This window comes from Nestor notabilis, unplaced genomic scaffold (genome assembly GCF_000696875.1).
Source record: "Nestor notabilis isolate BGI_N333 unplaced genomic scaffold, ASM69687v1 scaffold9688, whole genome shotgun sequence".
Lineage (NCBI taxonomy): Eukaryota > Metazoa > Chordata > Aves > Psittaciformes > Psittacidae > Nestor > Nestor notabilis.
In genome coordinates, this window is record NW_009940642.1 from 6629 (window position 1) to 25856 (window position 19228).

At 42.9% G+C, this 19228-nt stretch overlaps 1 protein-coding gene across 1 annotated transcript in view; it reads right to left on the reverse strand.

Annotated features, from left to right (window-relative positions):
• Nucleotides 1-10225: 10225 nt before the first annotated feature.
• SLC24A3 (solute carrier family 24 (sodium/potassium/calcium exchanger), member 3) overlaps nt 10226-19228 on the reverse strand; it is a gene marked incomplete at its 5' end in the record, with an annotated part of 30245 nt that continues 21242 nt past the window's right edge. Inside the window, 2 exons of the mRNA XM_010020462.1 lie at nt 10226-10375; nt 11409-11474. Of these exons, the coding sequence (XP_010018764.1) occupies nt 10226-10375; nt 11409-11474 (216 nt within the window). The remainder of the gene's footprint in view (nt 10376-11408; nt 11475-19228) is intronic.

A 19228-nucleotide genomic window follows, 5' to 3' on the forward strand; every position in this document is an offset into this window, starting at 1 on the left:
CAACCTCACCAAGGGATTTCACACTGCACGGGACTTAGAAAGCAACGCCTGCTCCCCCTGCCCCGCCAATCCTCAAAAGCCAAACAAACACCTTCCTACTTCGGTTACAGGCTTGAAAACAAACACTCAATGTGAGGACAAACAAAATCTGTCATTCCTTTAGTCATTTCTTACAGATGCCTGCATTAAGGGCCTAGTAATGATTCTCAGCTTTACAAGAACAGTCAGTGAAGTCAATCTGGAACATTCAGTAGAACTTGTCTGCAAATCTTCAATGCATGGCAAAGGTCACTGCGTACCAGCTCATCCCCCAGGTATACACACTTCCATTACCAATTTACACAACCATTTCTGTAACAGGTAAGATGCATACTTGTGAAGCTAGGATAAGAATGGTGTGGAGACACAGTTTTTGGCATCTCTCTTCCCCTCTTCCTGATAAAGTATTTCTCACCAGCAAGAAATACCTTTCATCAGAAGGGTGCAAGTTGTAAAGATTAAACAGCATTCAGGCAAACCTCCGTGCAAATGCAACCCCTGCAAAACTTGCAGTATCCCAATTACACAATAACCAGCTTTCTGTGATGCCACATCACTCATTTGCACTTGCTTTCCATAGGTGCTGGATAATTACAGAATCACATTTTGTGTCCTTTGCTTCTGTCATCCATTAAAAAAATCAACCAAACCTTAAGAACAAAAGTATTCCACAAACATCTTGCTTTGGCTTCTTTCAAGAACCTGTTGTAGTTCAAGTTCTGCGCTTGCTCATCTGACCCAAGCATTGTGCAGTTTCATGATACAGCTCCAAGATGCAGAAACGTGTGTTACATGCAGAGGTGTTGACTCTCCAGTGAGAGTTACTGGAAGAGAAGGACTGCTGCTGAGAATGCAGGATGAACAACTCTGCTCAGCTCTGGGCTTGACAGAATGTGGGAGCTCACTTTATGCAAGTCTAGAACATTATAGAAACCTTTATGAGAGCCTGATGCAATACTTCATGCAATCAGCCTTTACCTTCTGATTTTTTTCTTTTCTGATCTGAAAAATCCCCTAGTCTTTAAGATCTGATGAAATACAGGCTTGCAGTTTCCTCCCCCAATACAATGTCTGTAAAATGACTCCATCAATGTCTGTAAATTGCTCCGTCATTGCTCCTGCATTTCCCAACAAGCCCTATTGTAATTCACACTGATAGCAACGATGTGATACAGTCTACAACGGAGATGTGCTGACCTACCCCAAACCAAACCAATGCAGTGGAAATAGGGAAGTACCACATACGCAAGTGGTTGCATCATTTTTACTGCGGGATTACAAGGTGCCTGCTGTAAAGGGGAACCACCCTGTCATAAAGCTGTGACAGTGTCAGCTTCACCCAAGCGTTTGCTAGTGCATGACGTCTGTATGAAAGAGAGATCTTCACATTTAACCAGAGCCATTTACTATTAAAGGTAGATGGGTAAAACCAGGCAAAGAAAGATTACTTCCTTACTAAAAGGAGATTACCCTAATAAAAAACCCTAAAAATCCCCCAGACCTACTTGTTGGTATCTTATGGAACATGAATCTTAATTATTGCAGATGGTATCTCGTGACAGTGACATTAAAACATTAGAGTGCAACGAGTACTTGTTATTTATGTATTTCTGCTCTTACAGACCAAGAGGTGAGCATTGCAGAAACATCTTTCGGTCTCTCAGCATTCCTCAGCTTCTCTACTAACATAAGAAGCATTCGAGAAGGCCTTGCTACTTTTTGTGGCCACTCAAAAGGGTGGTATGATGCTTTTAATGGCTTCGTCTGCTTGGTCTCCAGTTCAGGAAAACCTGGCATTAGCTTTAGATGGGGGACTGAAATCAGGTTCCTAAATCTTTGGCCAGCATGTGGAAGTGTTTTCTCAAACAGGGGCTCAGCTCTTCGTGCATGATAAATAAATAAAATGTGTAAATACTTCAGTGCAGAATTTCCTGACCCCCTCAATGTCTTGCACGTGCCTTTTTTTTTTTTCTCTCAAAGCTGTCTTTATGTTCAGAAAATGCAACTGGCATTTCAAATGACGATAATTACAATTAGAAGTAGTCCTGAATGTACAAAGATAAGCTGTTTAAGCTTTTGACTTGCTATATTATAGATATGCAACTGCAATGCACCACTCAGAAGACCTTGCTAACACAATGTGGAAACAAATAAAAACTAGTAACCATCTCTTGGATTTATAAATATATGTGTCTAAGACTATTTTAAGTACTGCTACAGTTAGACTCTTAGCAGTTGCCATAATAGGGTCTTATTCCTACACAGATGGCAGCTGGTAACTACACGGCTTCATTTTAACAACAGTGGACATACCGGGTAAAGTATGTATGTGTATATATATATGTACACACACACATTGCTTGAATATAAATCTATATTCATTTAAAAAAAATAAGGCAAAAAAATCTGCCAATGACTTACATGAACTTTTGACAGAGTCCCTTTGTAAAACCAGTATCGAACAGTCTTGCTTCAGAAAGTGTAAAAGGCCCCAGTCAGATCTATAATCACTTAATCAGTGATGCTTATTGTATAATGAGTGTCTTTGCATAACCAGAACTGAGCTGGGTGGTATCCACTTTATTCATTTTGAGGTCATTAGGATATAAAGTATCCTCACACATGCAAATTTCCCTTTGAAGAGTCTTTTAAAAGCCATCCTATGAAAACTCTTCCCATCCACTGTGTGATGACTGCTTATTTCAATGGTTTGGGGCATTTAAAGGCAGACAGCACTAGAACAAGATGTAGTTCTAAGGCTGTAACAGCCCGTAAAGGAGGTTTGCCTTCTGCTGGGGACTGCGTTTGGTTTCTATAGCCACGGTGTGACATCCTACTTAGCCATCCTATAGAAAAATAACCCTTTCTCAATGATGGTTGTTCTCAACAAAGTTAAGAAGTGACATGGATGCTGATACAGGACCAGGTCCTGCAAACTGTCTTTCATTACCATAGTCCTGCCAGGAGTCATTAATCCTATTTACACACAAGTTGCAGCAGGACTGAAAGTCAGGATGTAAAAGCCTATTTTTGTAACGTAACTTTCAACTTTAAGTGCTGGCTCCAGAGCACCAGAGGGCCTGGATGTGATCCTTCCTACTTCACCATCTGTATGCCTACAGATGCAGTTGCACGAAGCTGGGACGTGGGAGAGAACTCCTGCTGTGGGATCTTAGCCCATGGTTTGCAATGCAAAATTCTTTTCCATCTCCTCCAATTGCAAACTGGAGCCTCAAAATCAAAAGAGCCCACCCAGGCCCTGAGCATGCTCCGGGACTGCAAGGGCACACACCAAAGGAAATACCCAGCTCAGGGCAGGCAGAGGAACTGCCCAGATCTCCTTCCTGCCCAGCAGGAGCTGCTGAGAGCGTGAGGTGAGAGCTGGTGTGTGCTGTGCGCTGACTTGCTGGACACCTCCATGCAGAGTACAACCCCATCGGCAACTGCCCCGGGCTTGGGCTTTAACTTGAAGCAGCTCAGCATGAGGTCTGTTTGCACAAGAGAGCTACTAACACGGGCTCCTGTCTTCTAGAGGGGCATACAGGCAAGTGATAGACCCCGGAAGGCAAAAATCTGCTTTCCTAAATAGCATCAGGAGTGAAAACCTCAGCAGCTGACTCCTAGTGAACAGTTCATAAAACTTTTACAAAGTCTTCCAGAAGTCACTTGCTGGATTGGAACCCAAGGCTTGTTTGTAACAGGCTCTGGTCAGAGTCATCTGCTCATTGACCACAGAGGATTCTGCCTCTGCCAGGAGAACATCTTGACTCAGTTGCTCCTTGAGAGAGTCCCCACTCTTAAGAGTGCACATGCCGCTTTGCTGGGCACTTAAATAAATCCTGCTGATGCCAAAGAGCTGGATTCACTAAACCAAATTTCTCTGCAAAACACTTCAGCATGTGCCCAGCTTCCAACAGATGGACCTCTACACAACAAGGGATGTGCTTCAAATTAGGCAAGTGCTCTGGTGCTTTCTGGACTTGAAGCTTAGAAGCCTGCCCAAACCAGGTTTTGGTTCTATGATTGTACAGTAGCCATGTACCTGTATGCTGATGGTACCACTTTTGTCAGGAATTATTACAACCGGTGTCCCTCAGAGATGTGGTGGTTTGCTACCCCGGGGACTGCTCTACTGAAATGACCCCACCAGTTGCATACAGATCTCATTGCACAAGTGAGGAGGTCTCTGTTTTTTTCATTCCAAATAGCAGTTACATACCTCTATGATTACTAAAACTTGCTTAATGTTACAAGTCTCTCTCTCCACCAAACATTTCCACAGTTAACTCCTTCTAGAGCCAAACGCCTGTCTCTATGTGCACAAAGTGAACAGTGCGCTTGTGGATGCCCCATCCCTGGCAGTGCTCAAGGCCACGTTGGACACAGGGGCTTGGAGCAACCTGCTCTAGTGAAAGGTGAACCTGCCGATGGCAGGGGTTGGAGCTGGATGGGCTTTAGGGTCCTCCCCTGCTCCAATGCCTATCGGTAGACACCACTGACCAGAATTAAGGTAAGACTCAGTTCTAAGGGAAATCTGTGTTTCTGTTATGAAAAAGGAGCAATTATCATTCCAAGCTAGCAGGCAGTAACCAGGGGAATGTGTACCAGCAACCCCCTTCTATCATTACAGCACGAAATATCCAGCAACAGGGGTTACTCCTCTGGGAATCCAAGCTCCTTGCTTTCCATGCCATGCATGCCAATGGAAATGCTCAACATTTGAGCAGATCTGCAATCAGCTACAACTGTCCTCATAGGTTCAGGCATACAGTGTTATGTTTTCCCTCAACTGGCAATAAAAAGGTTATGTTAAGCTGTTGCTGTGAAATTATCATGTTGACTTTTAGCACCATTCAAATCCTACCTGGCAGACAAAGATCATATTTGCAAGATTTGTCAGGTTGTTTTGGTGTAGAAGGTTTAAAACTTGTCCTACAAGGCTATTACAAAAAGTAAAATAAAAAACTACCTAAAACATACCATGATAAAGTCATTTTAACTACATAAATTTATTACAAAATCAGTTGCTTTAAACAAATTGTGCTTTTTTAGATGCTTTCCTGAAACTAGATGCTTCTGCCCAGACTTGGATAACTTGGCCCAGGTTGTTTCAGGGTGGTGAAGAATAGATTGCACAGCCAAATTATATCTTCTGGTGCACAATGAAATAAACTGCCATTTCCTCCCTCATTGCTTTCCCAAGAATAAAGAAAACTTTTCCAAAAGACATGGATTTGTCCACACCTGAGACTGGTTCTGGAGATTCAGCCAAACAAGTCAGAGCAGTTTGGGTGGAAGTATATACATATATGAAACTTCCTTCAGATTTGAGGCCACTAAGTGCTAACAGGATATTCATGTAAATTCCCTTAAAGGTGCCAAGTTGTATTAATACTTCTTCATTTATCTCCTCAGGTAAGAAAATAAAAAGTTCATTCATCTTTAAAAAACAAAGTGCAACAGCCCTTTCCAGGGCTTAATGCTGCAAACACATTCACTGACCCTACGAAGCAGTCGGGATTTTGCCACTGGTTTCAACAGAGGTCAACTTTCACCCAAGTCAGCGAATACTGAAAACTCTCTCACTTTAAGCATTGTAGCTGCTTCACCTGTCCGGCATATTCAAACTCTGCAGCTCCTTAATTTTGAAGTGGCTGAAGCCTTCCAAATATTCAAACTTCCACCACTTTCCTTAAAAGCATGGCTTTAAACTGGTCTGGTTCAAGTTGGACAAACCTAATACAGACATTCTTACCTGGATTTAAGTCTATTTTAGACTAACTTATAGTGGCTGCTGATCAAGTGAAACTTCATGAATACAGGGAAGATTTAAATCCAGCTAAGCATGGTCCATTGAGATTGATTGGTCTATTTAAACAAGTTTAAAGCTTCAGTGGCATAACTTTGACATGGATAAACCTTTCACTGCTGCATCTCTGTGAGCTTTATTTGAAAAGATTAGGGCTCCCAAAAAAATCTTGATATAAGAAACATTGGCCAATCAGCAGAAAGTTGTGGTTTTCTAAAAAGTTACTCAACAATATTCAATCTACATTTTATCTCACAAATATTAATACAGTTATTTGGAAAAGGCATATAAAAACTCCTGTTCTGACAGCAGGCCATTAAATGTTATTCTCAGGTTGCCCCACCTACATTGAATGTTGTTTTTCTAAAACTAGACTGCTGTTTTACCTGATGTGTTTTGTCGAGAAAAACCCAGTCATGCATCTGTGAATGTTAAGAAAAAGTATTTGTTTTCGCAAGCACTAACATCACAAATCTAAAGCATGCCAACCAGTTGATTTCAATGACACAGCTGAGGACAGAAAGCAGAAAACAAAGCAAGCAAGTAGCATCACAGGCAAAAAGCCCAAATGATACTAATGAAGGTTCCTCCCATGCACATGTTTCAGGTTGGTGTTCTTATTGCAGAAACCATCTACCAAAAAGTGCAGTACATCAAAAAACAAAAAATAAAAATAAAAAAAAAAAAGAGAAAAATCAGAAAAAAAAAAGCAAGTAGAAAATTCACCATTGGTAGGACATAAGCAGCTTTTCCAGCATGCTTCAGTTCTCACCATATCGTAGCCTCCCATTCTGCCTTTGAACCCCTGTCAAAGGGTGGCCATCCACACCTCGAGCAGACTTGAAACTAGCAAAGGCTCACATCTATAAATCAAGTCAAAGTCAGAGCTGCAGTGTAGTGCTCTCCACTGAGGAAAAGGCTCTTTAATCTTTCCTTGAAATAGTCATTAAGAATTGTCTGAAACAGCTGGGAATGGAAACAAAAGGAGTCAACTGGCCCAGAGACCAGAGTGCCTCAGATGTGAAGGTGACCCTTGCTCTCAGAATGATGATGACGCACAGGAATCCCATCACATTCAAAGAACACAACCCAACATGGCTTCCCCTGGCCCCCAAACCCTGAGCCTCCCCACAGCCCTGCTGTGCCTCAGCTGCCCCTTCCACCAGCCCCAGCAGAGCCCATCCTGCCCCACGGCTCCAGGGCTCTGTGCGGGGCAGAGGGCAGCCTCCCCCGGGCTCCTGTGCCGCAACAGTGACCATGCACTGGGTAGCAATGGGCGCTGCAGAGCTGCTCGCGGGAAACGGAAGGCAGGTGTTGGCTGCCCCCTGTGCACAGCCTGAAGGGACCAGGATCTGACCTGGGAGGAGAGAACCCCTTAGACTCCATCCTCTCTGAAGCAAAGCTTTTAATATGCACCACAGTTGAATATAACTGTCTATGGGAGTTTTGGAGATGTCACACAGGAAGGATGCTAAAAATTGCTCAAGAGATTTTGCTTTGCGGATGTTTCCACAGGCTTTGATAATGCTAACAAATCTGAGAGGCTCTCTCCTTCGGAGACAAAACCAAGAATGCACACGTTCACTTGGTCTATCCTCTTCCAAACCAGGTCTGAGATTTGGCTGTAAATTGTAAGCACATCTCACTAAAACTGTCAATATAGGAAGTGCTCATCAATTCATATATGGCACAGTAATGGCAGTTCAATGTACCTTTAGCTTCTGCTTAGAAACAACTTGCAGAATATTCTTGCACAACACGCAAGTGTCAAAACAAGGTATTTCAGGTTTTACACACAATGCAAAGCTACGATACACTACAGTATTTAATGCACACCAATAGGAAAAGTTCCTAAAAAATAATCATGCAGTTTTTGTGCCATGGGATAGGTAATGGCTATTTCGTAGAAATAGATCCAACTGGCTCCATTGGAGCAGCAGTATAAATATTCAAAATAGAAGTAATAATAGGCCCTGATGTGAAACTTCTCTCTTTTTTTTTTTCTTCCCCAAATCTGTCCCTGTCAGCAAGGAAATACTCTGCTTAGGAGCAACTGCATCTTGCTACAAGAGTATAGCAGTGTGTGGAGGGGGTGGCCTTTAGGGATGTGTGCCACATCGTTGCTAACATTGTTTGATTTAAGGAAGTATTTCAGGCATTTTAGTGGTTATTATTAATCTCATTGACCAAGAAAAACAAACCAACAAACAACAGCAACAATAAAAAACAACAACAGAAAAAGTACAGCGGGCTTCCTAATGCGAGAGAACTTTCAGCAAGCATAGTGATGACAAGGCTGCTTGAACCACAGGCTGCATAGCTCAACAATTAACAACACAACTGTTTTCCAGAAAGAAAAAAGGTGACGCAGGCATGTCACTGACTCTCCACTGGCTGTCCCTGGACCTGTCCGGCTCCCTGCCAGGGATCGTGAGCACACTTTGTCCACAAAAGCCAGCAGCACACAGCTTTTCCTATGAGACTTCCTCAACACGTGCAGTGCAACAAGGGCCAGAACCTCCATGTGCTTAGTGTGCCAAAGAACCAACATCAGGTGCTGAGCTGAATAGAAACTACAGGGGATAAATATTTCCATTTACAGCACTTTGCCCAAACAAAATCAAACTGAAAAAGTCACTTCCAAAAGTGCAAATGAAATAAAACTTGGCTTTCTGTCTGTGAATGGGGCTCTCTTTGTTTTTTTTTAGTTGGAGGTTTTTTCCCTGCTGTAGGTTAGGGGTTGGTGTGAGTTGTTGCATAGGGCTTTTTTTTCCTCCTTTTTTTTTTTTTACATAGGGTTTGCTGTACCTTTACTACCAATATTTGCCATTGTTTGTACCATAGACAAAAACATTCACCTAGCTGGTAGTATCTTAATACATTTCATAGTAGAACATATACAAGAAGAAAAAACATATCAAATGAATCAGAAGTGATCAGTGCTTAAAGTAAATACAAGAGCCAGCACTGGCAAGAATCCACAGTATCAATACATATAAATGAAGCTGTGATGGTGTTTCTCATGGGGTGGAATCTGCCTGCATATTAATACAGAATTATACAAAATCTAGCAGGGATATTGGAACAATGAATAGCTAAACTTTCACAATAACTTAAGATCTGTGAGCAAGTCTGCATTGAAGATATTCCACATTTTAGAAAGTGCCATGTCTCTCTGTGTCTTCCGCCCTCCCAAGAGAGGGGCGATGAATCCACTTGATCTGTTACCGGGTAAGTTCAACTGCTTAAGAAGACAAATATCTGGCCAGGTCCAGTGTATTCTTTAAAGAATGGCAAATTATGACTTCAGTAACTATATCTGTGCAAAATATGCCTCTTTCCTTTTAAAGAAACCAGTGTCTGTAACTCATTTAGAAAAGTTCCGACATGTACTTATGTCCTTCTCAGAATGAGTAAGACATGAACTATTGAATCCCCCCAAAACAAGAAATCTGATGAAGCAGAGAAAGTTCCGACCTTCCACTTCCATGTGCAGACCACTAAAACCAGGACACTTCATTGGTAGCCCTCCAGGGCTGGCAATCAAACTATTGCTTGGAAATACCATGAACACCCTAGTAATAAAACTCCAATGTTAGTAATAAAATGGTAGCAGTGTTTACCCTCCGAATCCATGTTTACTTTGCCTTCCTCATTACACCTGTACAAGACTCATTATTTATGGTCCAAAGTCATTGTCTGTTGCTTTGACAATCTTCTTTTAAAATGCAGTAAATCCATTCATATGCTGAGTACCTTGAATTGTATTCCCATATTACACTGCCCTGTGACCTTTGGATTGTTACAGGAGACCCAGCACACAGGAGGAGAAGATGAAAGAGAAGATGTTGATCTCCAGCAACTAAAAAGCAAAACCAAACAAACACCCCCCCCCCCCAAACCCCAGAACACAGCTAAAAAAAGAGGAATAAAACAGACACAAAAAAAAAAAATCCCACAATTCTCCTTGAAAATCAGCCCCTGTAGGATGTACTTCTTCTGCATTATAGCAATAGTCTTAAGTCATAAATTAGATTAGTCTTCCATCAAATAACTTAAAAAGAAGAAAGAATTGTAGCAGACCAGTTTTGCCTGGCTTGATGCCAGTTAGCAGCCAGTTCATCCCAGTCACACTGTTCAAAAACTGAGCTAGGAAATTACATGAAGGTTGAAAAAAATAATCTTCACATCGATGCAGGATTTATCCAGGTTGCAGGGAGTCAGGGAGAGGGCAGACCTAGATGGGGCCACAGGTCCTATGAACAGTGAGCAGGATATACATCACGACTTGGAGGTGCACCACGTTCAGGAGATGCCAGCCGTGGTTTGTATTGCACAGGTAAGAAGGAAGTTCCTCCCGACAGTCTGCCACCTACATTAGTGATCTCTGCACATGGGCAAGTTCACAAAAGTGAAAACATTGAATTCTGTCATGATGGAGAAACACAGGAAGATGCCATAAAGGGAAAGGCACACACACCCTAGCTTCTTATCCAGTTTCCATTTGTTCGTGTGGACGCCAAAAACCTACAATAAACACAGAGTAAGCCACCACAGCAGGAACATTTTGAACAGAGAGGTAAACCCCCTTCTCAAACACATGAACACAAAGATGACTGTCCCCCTATTGATCATGGTCACCTGGAAGCAAGCACAGTGCAAGTACTGCAACAAGTGAGCTGAAGACCACAGGTGAAGTAAATCAGAGCAGCCTCCTTACAGTCATTGAAGCCCCACTGACTTAGATCACCTTGAGCCCTGGCCCAAGGGCCTTAAGTTTCTGCAATAAATTTCATTTTGACAAGAACAATCCCATGTAATTCAGAAATGTTTTCAAAGGCCAGATTCCCTTTTCCTCACTCAAACTGCTTTATGTGACTCTCTGCATCTCCATCTGGAGCCACAGAGTCTAAGGCTGTGCACAACTTTGCTTAGTTTGCTCTCACACACACCTCTTGGAAGATTAAAGTCTTGTGCACATGGGAATTGTGTTGGTGTGCAATGCCCAGGAGGATTCCCTATAGCAGCTGGTCTCAAGATTTGGAAGATATCACAGAAATTCTTCTGTCATTTCTAATCTGCTGTCATTTCTAATCTGCTATGCTGGACATGGGCAGGACAGGGAACATGAGGCATGGATTTCAACAGAAACATTGTCATGCCCAGGCACTATTTGTTCTGGTTGGTGTTGCAGTTCAGAAGGTTCTTATGGAGAGCCAAAGCAAACTGTACAGCATTCTGTCTACCTGTCCAACAGGAGAATGGATCTTGTCATACATCAAGGGATCTGGTCCAAGTCTAGCATGAGAAATAACTAGTGGATCTCTTGGGCTCCTCCCATGAAAAATACACAAATATGAGAGGAATCCTGTGACAGAGACAGCTTCTGCAAAGTGCCAGCTCAAGGTCTTGGGAAGTTTACAATAGGAGTGATCATTCCTATTCCTTAACAACAGACCTTGCAACCACTATTATAGCTGGAGGTGAGAAAGGAACAGGTGAAGAAACTGTCTATAAAAATCACTCTTTGGAAACGAAGAACGAAAGACTATATACATACTGTGACAAAAACAGATGCCAGCAGGAGACCGACAGAATAGATAAGTCCTCTGCTGTTTAACCGAATCTGTAAAAGAAGGAAGTTTATAAAACCATGTCACAATTTGAAGCAACAGTATTTCTCTCTGCTGGTAATTCAGTAATCCGAAACTGCTGAGTTGCTGAACAATGGCTTGCAAGCTGTAAGCACCAGTTCAGGCCCATTACATCACACATTATTTATTTTGCATGCTCCCTATTGCCAAAGAAAGAGTACTGATAGAGAAGCATTCTTAGGAGCTGACAGCATCTTGAACTGTTACACCTCACACAGGCTTTGTCATTCCTTATACTGTTATATCACGGATTTTCTTTTTGGCACTTAACTCATATAGGAGTCCGGCAAGAATAAACAATGGAAAGGAAATTTTGCATTCAGTCATCCATTACTTCTTCATAGTGGGGAAAATAAACAAGGACACACACAAACACGTGATTTCTTCCCTACTCTTACTCATCTCAGCGAAGGAAACAAGTCAGTAATCTCAGTGCCTGCACCTCAGCTGCTGCAGATCATCACTATCAGTGCAGCATGGCACATCAGCAGAGGCTGAGCATAATTTAGCACTGCGGCAAATAGGGCAAAGAGTCATTTTATTGCCTGCAGGGCTGCACAGAAATACCATCACTAAGGTAGCCAGGCTCCGATGGAGCCATCTCCATGGCAGAGCCGCAACTGCAGCCACTGTGCCAGCAGAGAACCAAAATACACATTCAAAGCCATGGAGCTATTTAACTCCTACTTTTAGAGGCTTTAGAGTCTAATCAAAGGCGCTCACCTGCACCTTGAAGCCCTAAATATATTTAAATCCATTATTTTATGCAACGTAAACCTAGAACTACATAGGAAGACTACAGGGAGTAAAGCACCTCTCCAATCCTGTTCCTCAGCTAGGATTGTGCTTTTCCTCAGTTTCCCATTCTTCTCTTGAGGAGCTAAACCAATGCCCCTTTGGGTATTTTTATACTATCTTCTCAAGCAGTATCACCTGCAGTACCATCAAGACAGCACTCAGATGGAGCCTCTCCAGGCATTTCTGCAGAGGCTACTGTGTGAGGGATACTTTCTCCTAGGGAAGATCATCTTCTCCAGGGAAGCATGAGGGCAGCTGGAAGCTGCAGTGTGGCTACCATGAGTGATTGAACTGTAAATCTTTAGATCACTTAGTATCAATTATTATCTTAAGACCACCATAAGGTAACACTGCCTATAGTATTCCTCCCTGTACCTTCTGTGCAATGAAACCCTACGTGAAGCTGAGTTTCAACTGACAGTCACCAAAATTGATTGCTATTTAGAGTAAAATGACTACTTAACTTTCCTGGCAGAGATCAATCTTAGCAAGAAATTACGTACAAGTATTTTTCAAGGATGCTTTAGAAAAGGACATTGCTATTGTTTGTCCAGTAGACTTTGGTTCTCTGCAGTGCAGGTATATTTTCAGTCACACGACTGCTGCAGAGGTCAAACAGCAGAACTAAATGTGGTGATCTTCCTTAAATGGACTGGTATCCAATTCTTAATTGCTCAGCTTGCTCTACATTTGTCTACCAGGAAAAGCAAAAGCATTAGTCCATTCCTGCAAACGATCTGCAGAGAAAAAAAATGGTTCCCAGAATGAAAGCTTGTTCACCTGAAACAACACATTTTTTTTAATAGCTGGATTTATCTCTTGGATTTTAATCTGTTTTAGTTGAATAAACAATTCAAACTAAACTTCTGTGCTACCATAGTATTTTCTCAACTATCAACACAGAATGTGTATCACTGACCACTTTTCAGTGCTGCATCCTTCCAGTTAGACTATAAAGAAGCCCATTTGCACAAGAAGTGGTTACTGCTCAATCAGTGACAAGCAGTACCACATGACTGCAAAAGTGCTGAGGCACTTATATCACAGAATCAGGAAAAACTTCTCACCCAAATGTTCCCAAATCCAGAGTAATGATGGAGCTTCACTCCCCAAGGACAACTGAGGGGAGAGTCTGATTTCCACAGCCAAGGAAAGAGCTGTTGGTTTTGACATTTTGCAAACCTGAGCCTGCAATGAACTCCATATACCCAGGATCCTCTGTGCAAATTCATGTTGGGGACAAGGTCAAGCATGCTGCAAAAAGACAACCCTGGAAGGATTTCTCCTCTGCTGTACATGCTCAAGATTCAGCATGACGATGTATTGCTGTACTTCCAATAAACCATAACAAGCATGAATAGGTCTTGCACAGCTACTGCTACACCCTGGAACTGTTATAGCATCTGTACTCACAATCCTCCCACCAATATGCAGAGCTCTGTTGCCCCCTGAGATTTGCTGTTATCTTCATGTATGTTAAAATATTGGCTTACACAAATGGCAGATTTTCCTTCTTTACTAATTTTTGCCATCATAAAAAAGGCTCCAGCCATGACGATCATTTGTTCTTAGAGGTATTACAGGATTTCTTTAAGACAGTAACTGTAAGCTGTAAGTGCATGTATGTACAGCAGGACCGTTATATTCTGACGGGCATTAATGTAAAGTACAATATTCTCACTAGATTGTCCAAAGAAATGAAAGATTTGGGCTGCTTCAGAGTTTGAAGGCCAATTTTGGGACTGTCTGCATAACTGAAGACAAAAAACATAATGATCCCACTGACAATGTGAACTGCAGGTTGCAAGTCGTGGACAGGAGGGAATGTATTTTTGCAGAAGATGTCTCTAAGGCCACTGCACCATCTGTTCTCAGTCCTGAGCAAACCTCAAAGTTTTGCTGAAATAAGAGCTGCTTTTGGGATGAGAGACAAGTCAGGTTCTGACCCAGAAGCCTTTTTTCTTTGATACCCCTCAGTGTATTTCCTGTTACACTAAGGAACCATGACAAGCTAAACCAGGGGAAGTTCAGGTTAGATATAAGGAAAAAGTTCTTTACTGTGAGGGTGGTGAGGCCCTGGAACAGCTTGTCTAAAGAATGCCCCATCCCTGGCAGTGTTCAAGGCCAGCCTGGACTGAGCCTTGGGCAACATGGTCTAGTGTGAGGCTAGATTTCTATTTTAGTTATCCTAAAATGCAAAAAAGCCCCCAACCTAACTTTGTGTAACTAAAATACAAATTGAAAGGCACCTTCTCTGCTACCCGGTACGAGTAGCAGCTGGTAGGAAAGACAGATACTATTTTACAAAAAATTCCTGTATGGATTTTGGTCAGGAACTCTGTTTCACTAGTGCCGATATCTGTAAAAACTGTCAGCATCAAATACATCAATCGGAAAGGAATCTACAGGAAAAGGAAGCAAATGAAGCAGCTGGAATTATTGTAGCATGGAAAATGCCTGAATTCAACCTGAAGTGCAGATGCTGCTTCTCGGTTACATCATTAGCCTCCATAAAACCAGCATTTGGAAAGACAACTATTCCAAAGGCCTCTGTGTCTAATTTGCTGAGGACAGTGCTTCCAAAGAGAGGTGTTTGGGGCTGCCTGCTTTGGACTATCTGCAAGGTTCCTCTTCGGAGGTCATTCAGGGGAACAAAAGTTGCTATTAAGGATTATTCAAAACTAGAAAGCATATGCTAATTATTTATAACACTGATCCCACATGGGCAAAGCGAATGTGCCAACCCCCCTTTCAGCAGCCTGAGCACTGATATTCCCTTGCAGTGGTACTGCATTAAAACACTGGAATTTCACCGCAGGTTAGCAGTTCACAACTCAGGCTTAACTAGCAATGTGTCTGGCCTAGGATCTAGCCCAGCTCCTACTGTTGAGTAAAGCAATTAACTAGTAATTAACCACAATAACAAGAACTTTCCTTTATGAAACTTGACTCTTCCCATCGAAAGAAAGGATTTCTGGGGTGAGGGAAGATGTTTTCTAATGCAGTTTTCACTTTCCAGTGCTTTTTGCTCCGCAAACAACTGGGACATTCATTAGGGTCATTGCCTAATACCTTACTCTGCCATGGGACAGCAGGATTAAAACCTCTCCCTGTACATAGCAAAGGGTGGTTTCCCTCGGTGAGCAAATGTTACTTGTGGAATGCACCTTGTCAGAGAGCTCATTTGGCTTAACTGGGTATGTATCATAGCTGGACTTTCTGGAAGAAAAAGTGCAACTCTTTGGGTAAAAAAAGGTGAGCTTTGGGTGAGCTAAAAGTACTATAAAAGCTGTGCAGAATTCCAGACGTTTCCACCGTGGCTCAGGAGGTGACACATGCATGGCAGCACCCTGCTGTGCCATGCAGCAGGCAGAAAAGGTACAGAAGGGGACCAAGACCATGGGTGAGAAGGACTATAAACCAGTGAGAAGCAAACGAAAACCAACAGAAAGACAGCTGCAACAGAAAAAGAGCGTTGATGTAAGTGTGTCCCCAAAGCAGATTTGCCCTGGAATGGCTGGGAGATAGACTCCATAGATGGGTGTGGGGTGTAATTCCAGATGTACTGGACTTGCAGCATACATGCTGCGAGTTACTCTATGTGCACACAAATACTCCAATTAACTTGGCTTGCTGCTTATGCATGGAACAGCTCTGGATGGTGTGTGCAGTGAGTCCAGCTGTGTCTCATGCATTGCTTTTCTGGCACTTGCAGTGAGTCTGACCCCACTCGACTTTTGCACATGTGGAGAATGGCATACGTTCGGCCACCATGCCCAGGGGCTCTAGGTTATTTAAGAGAGGCCTGCAGCAAGCTGGCTTATGCCAGTAAGAAATCTCTCTCATTGTAGATATAATTCTTGTTTAAGCCTGTTGCCCAGATGCCTCTCACTATAAAGGTTTCTTGGACTAACTAACCTGAAGGATCCTTTCTGCTTCTGCATTTGATTTTGGACTACCTGCTGCTTGTTTCACAGATTGCCCATAAGTCTATAGCTCTGGAAATAGTTTTAACTGACAAACTATTCTCACTTTTCTGATTATCACTGTAGCCTGCTCTATTTCTTATTGTGACTGTGAGCTCAGAAGGTTTTGAAATTTTGGCACAAAAGCTTAAGAAAAATATATCCTTGATCTGCCAGAGTACAGTAGAAATCAGTGAAGCAGCCTTCCCGTGAGACAAGTGGCACTTCCTGCAAGAGGCAAGGGAATTGGTTTTCTCAGGGTATGTGACAATGTGCATGTCCAGGGAAAAAGAGACAGCAAAACATTCAAAACTCCCAGTAAGGGAGGAGATAATTTCAGTCTTCAGCAAAGAGCAGAAAAAGGGCCTCAACTGGAATTTTCTTAATGACAGAAGGAAAAGCTCTTTCTCTGTTTAAGACTAGGAAATGCTTCTTTCCCAGGAGAAATCTGTCTGCAGACCAAGAGCTCTCTCATACCGCAAGGAGGAAAAATCAACATTCCCAAACTCCCCTTTGAGGTTTGGCTTGTATCTAGCAGCTGAAGCAAGCCAGAAGAACACTGTGTTTTGACTGGTCACACATGAAAGGTTTACAAGTTCAAAGTCTGCTCTGACTGAATTTGAATTGAGGCATCTCCCTGCTTCTTGTGCAGCAAATGCAAAGCTGCCACCAGCTCCAGCTATTCCCATGCAGCTCCTGCAGGCACTACCGGACTGAGGCTGAAGTTGAATAACAGAGGAAAACCAGTGGAAACAAAGTAAAAGTGATTCCATTCGTCAGTTCTTTTCTAGCCATTGCTGAAGGGAAAACAAGCAGCTATCGCCAAAACCAAAACTGGGTTTGCTCCAGGGTCCAAATACGAGTGAAATTACTTCATTCAGAAATATCAGAAGGGCTCTGCTATGTTTCCAGTACCTCGGCTGAAAAAGCTGCAGCTCCTCTGTCTGTTTGGGGACCTTTCTCCTGCAGCGTCTCTACCTTGCAGTGGAAATTCAGTGTAAATCCTGCATTCCCCAGACCTTGCCATGAGACAGTGGTCTCAACACCTGGAGCTTCAGATATGTGCTTCATTCCTGCAGGTTTCCCTCTTGGACCTTTTTTGAGACTCTTAAGAAAACTTACTTTGTTTGCTCTGTATCACACAATTCACATTGCAGAGGGTACATGCCCTGGAACATGCAACATGGAGTGCTGCACATGGACACTTGAAGTATTAAGCAATAAATGCAAGGGTTATGGTTAGAGAGCACTCTCTCATTGTTAGGAAGGCCCAGAGCACTTTTGCTGTAGACACTTCCCCTCTATTGACTACAGTATAACCATCCCAGTCTCTGCACCATGAAACCAGGGAGCAAATGCACTCAATACATGCAACTATTCCAGGAAGTTGGAGGGACTAGTTTCTAGCTTCAGCATGCACCTGCTGCTATGCTCATCCATAGTCTTTGGGGATCAGCCAATAAACGAATCCATTAATAGCTGACAAGCTGCATACTGTTGCTGGAGTGATATCAGCACATCAGGTTGCAGATGTTAATGTGACAGCTGGAAAAGAGTGGCTCCCCAGAGCAGGAGGAGGAATAACATCCACAGAAGTGAAGGGTGATGCTGTGGAAAGCAGAGACCCCTGCAGACACTCAGTCACCACCCTGTTACTATCCTCAACCTTAATGTTTGCCCATACGAGTGGCAGATCCGTTGAACCTATCCTCCCTCCTTCTTCAGAGGATTTAAGGTACAGAATGGGCAGGGAACAGAGACACGGATGTTGGCTGTGAAGGCAAGCTTTGTCCTAATGTCATAAGATTCATCATACTGCCTTGGAATTAAAACATGAACAGCAAACTGGTCAGGGAGTAGCAAAGCAGTGATGCCTGCTGTCTCAGTATGTGTTTCTCAAGCATCTGCTTCCCTCTGGATTCTCTGATGTCTAACAAGGCTCACACTGGGGTTACTCCTTCTCCTTCCAGCTGCCTGTTTGCATGAAAGGAATGTAATGTCTCTAATACTTCTACCTTACTGTCAAATTTTGCTGCAACTGGCTGAAGTTACCAGGCAGGAGTGATGGACAGACATATGATTATGCTCCCAAATGCTGACGTGAACAAATGAACCTGGCCCTTTATCCTTAGGCTAAAATTCCTGTTCTTTAAAATACTCCTGGCTGATGTCTGGTTTACAGCTTCTCATCCAAAAATAAATGATTCCAGAGGGAAGCAACTGAATGGAAGCCACAGAGCAAATGTCTTTCCACTCTGGATTTGCTAGGGCACTGGGGAAGGATGCTTGCAGCATTAGACAGACAGCAATGTGTTCAGGACTCAGAGCTGGAAGAGATGAGAAAGCTAACTCTTTCAAACGTCTCTCTAAGTCCAGAGGGATGCTGCTTTTTCTCCGAAAGTCCTGCTGGCATGCTACATTAGCTGTGGTTGATAACAGAAGGTCAGAGCTGCAGCAGGAGGGTGTCCAAGTAACCTCCGAGTAGTGAAGATGGAAGCTCCAGTGGGAAGCACAGAGAAAGGCAGAGTTACACTGACACTGGGTGTCCAGAAATAACATGGACTATTAGAATAATAAACATATAGTTGGGTTAGAGACTAGACATTGTAGAAACAGAAGGGATCTGATCTGGAAGCTGCTTGATATTGACTGGATCTGCCTTTCAATGGGAAAAGTGTCAATGGCCCGTCCCACACCAAGAACTACAGGACTGACAACTGAGTTGAAGGCAAAGGCTGAGGGCAGAGGAGGCCCTTTTCTTCTTTGCACCAACACTAACATTTTCCTGGAGAAACATGAGATGGCGCATTCTCCATTTTGGTTAGGACTGACAGCACTGGAAGGAAGAGAATGAAAATCCAGTATTGCCCCCTGATGATCACACTGAGACACTGGCTTGTGGTAACAGATAACACATGGAGGCAGGGTGAAGGGTATTGGAGACCAGCGCCTTGGAGTATACA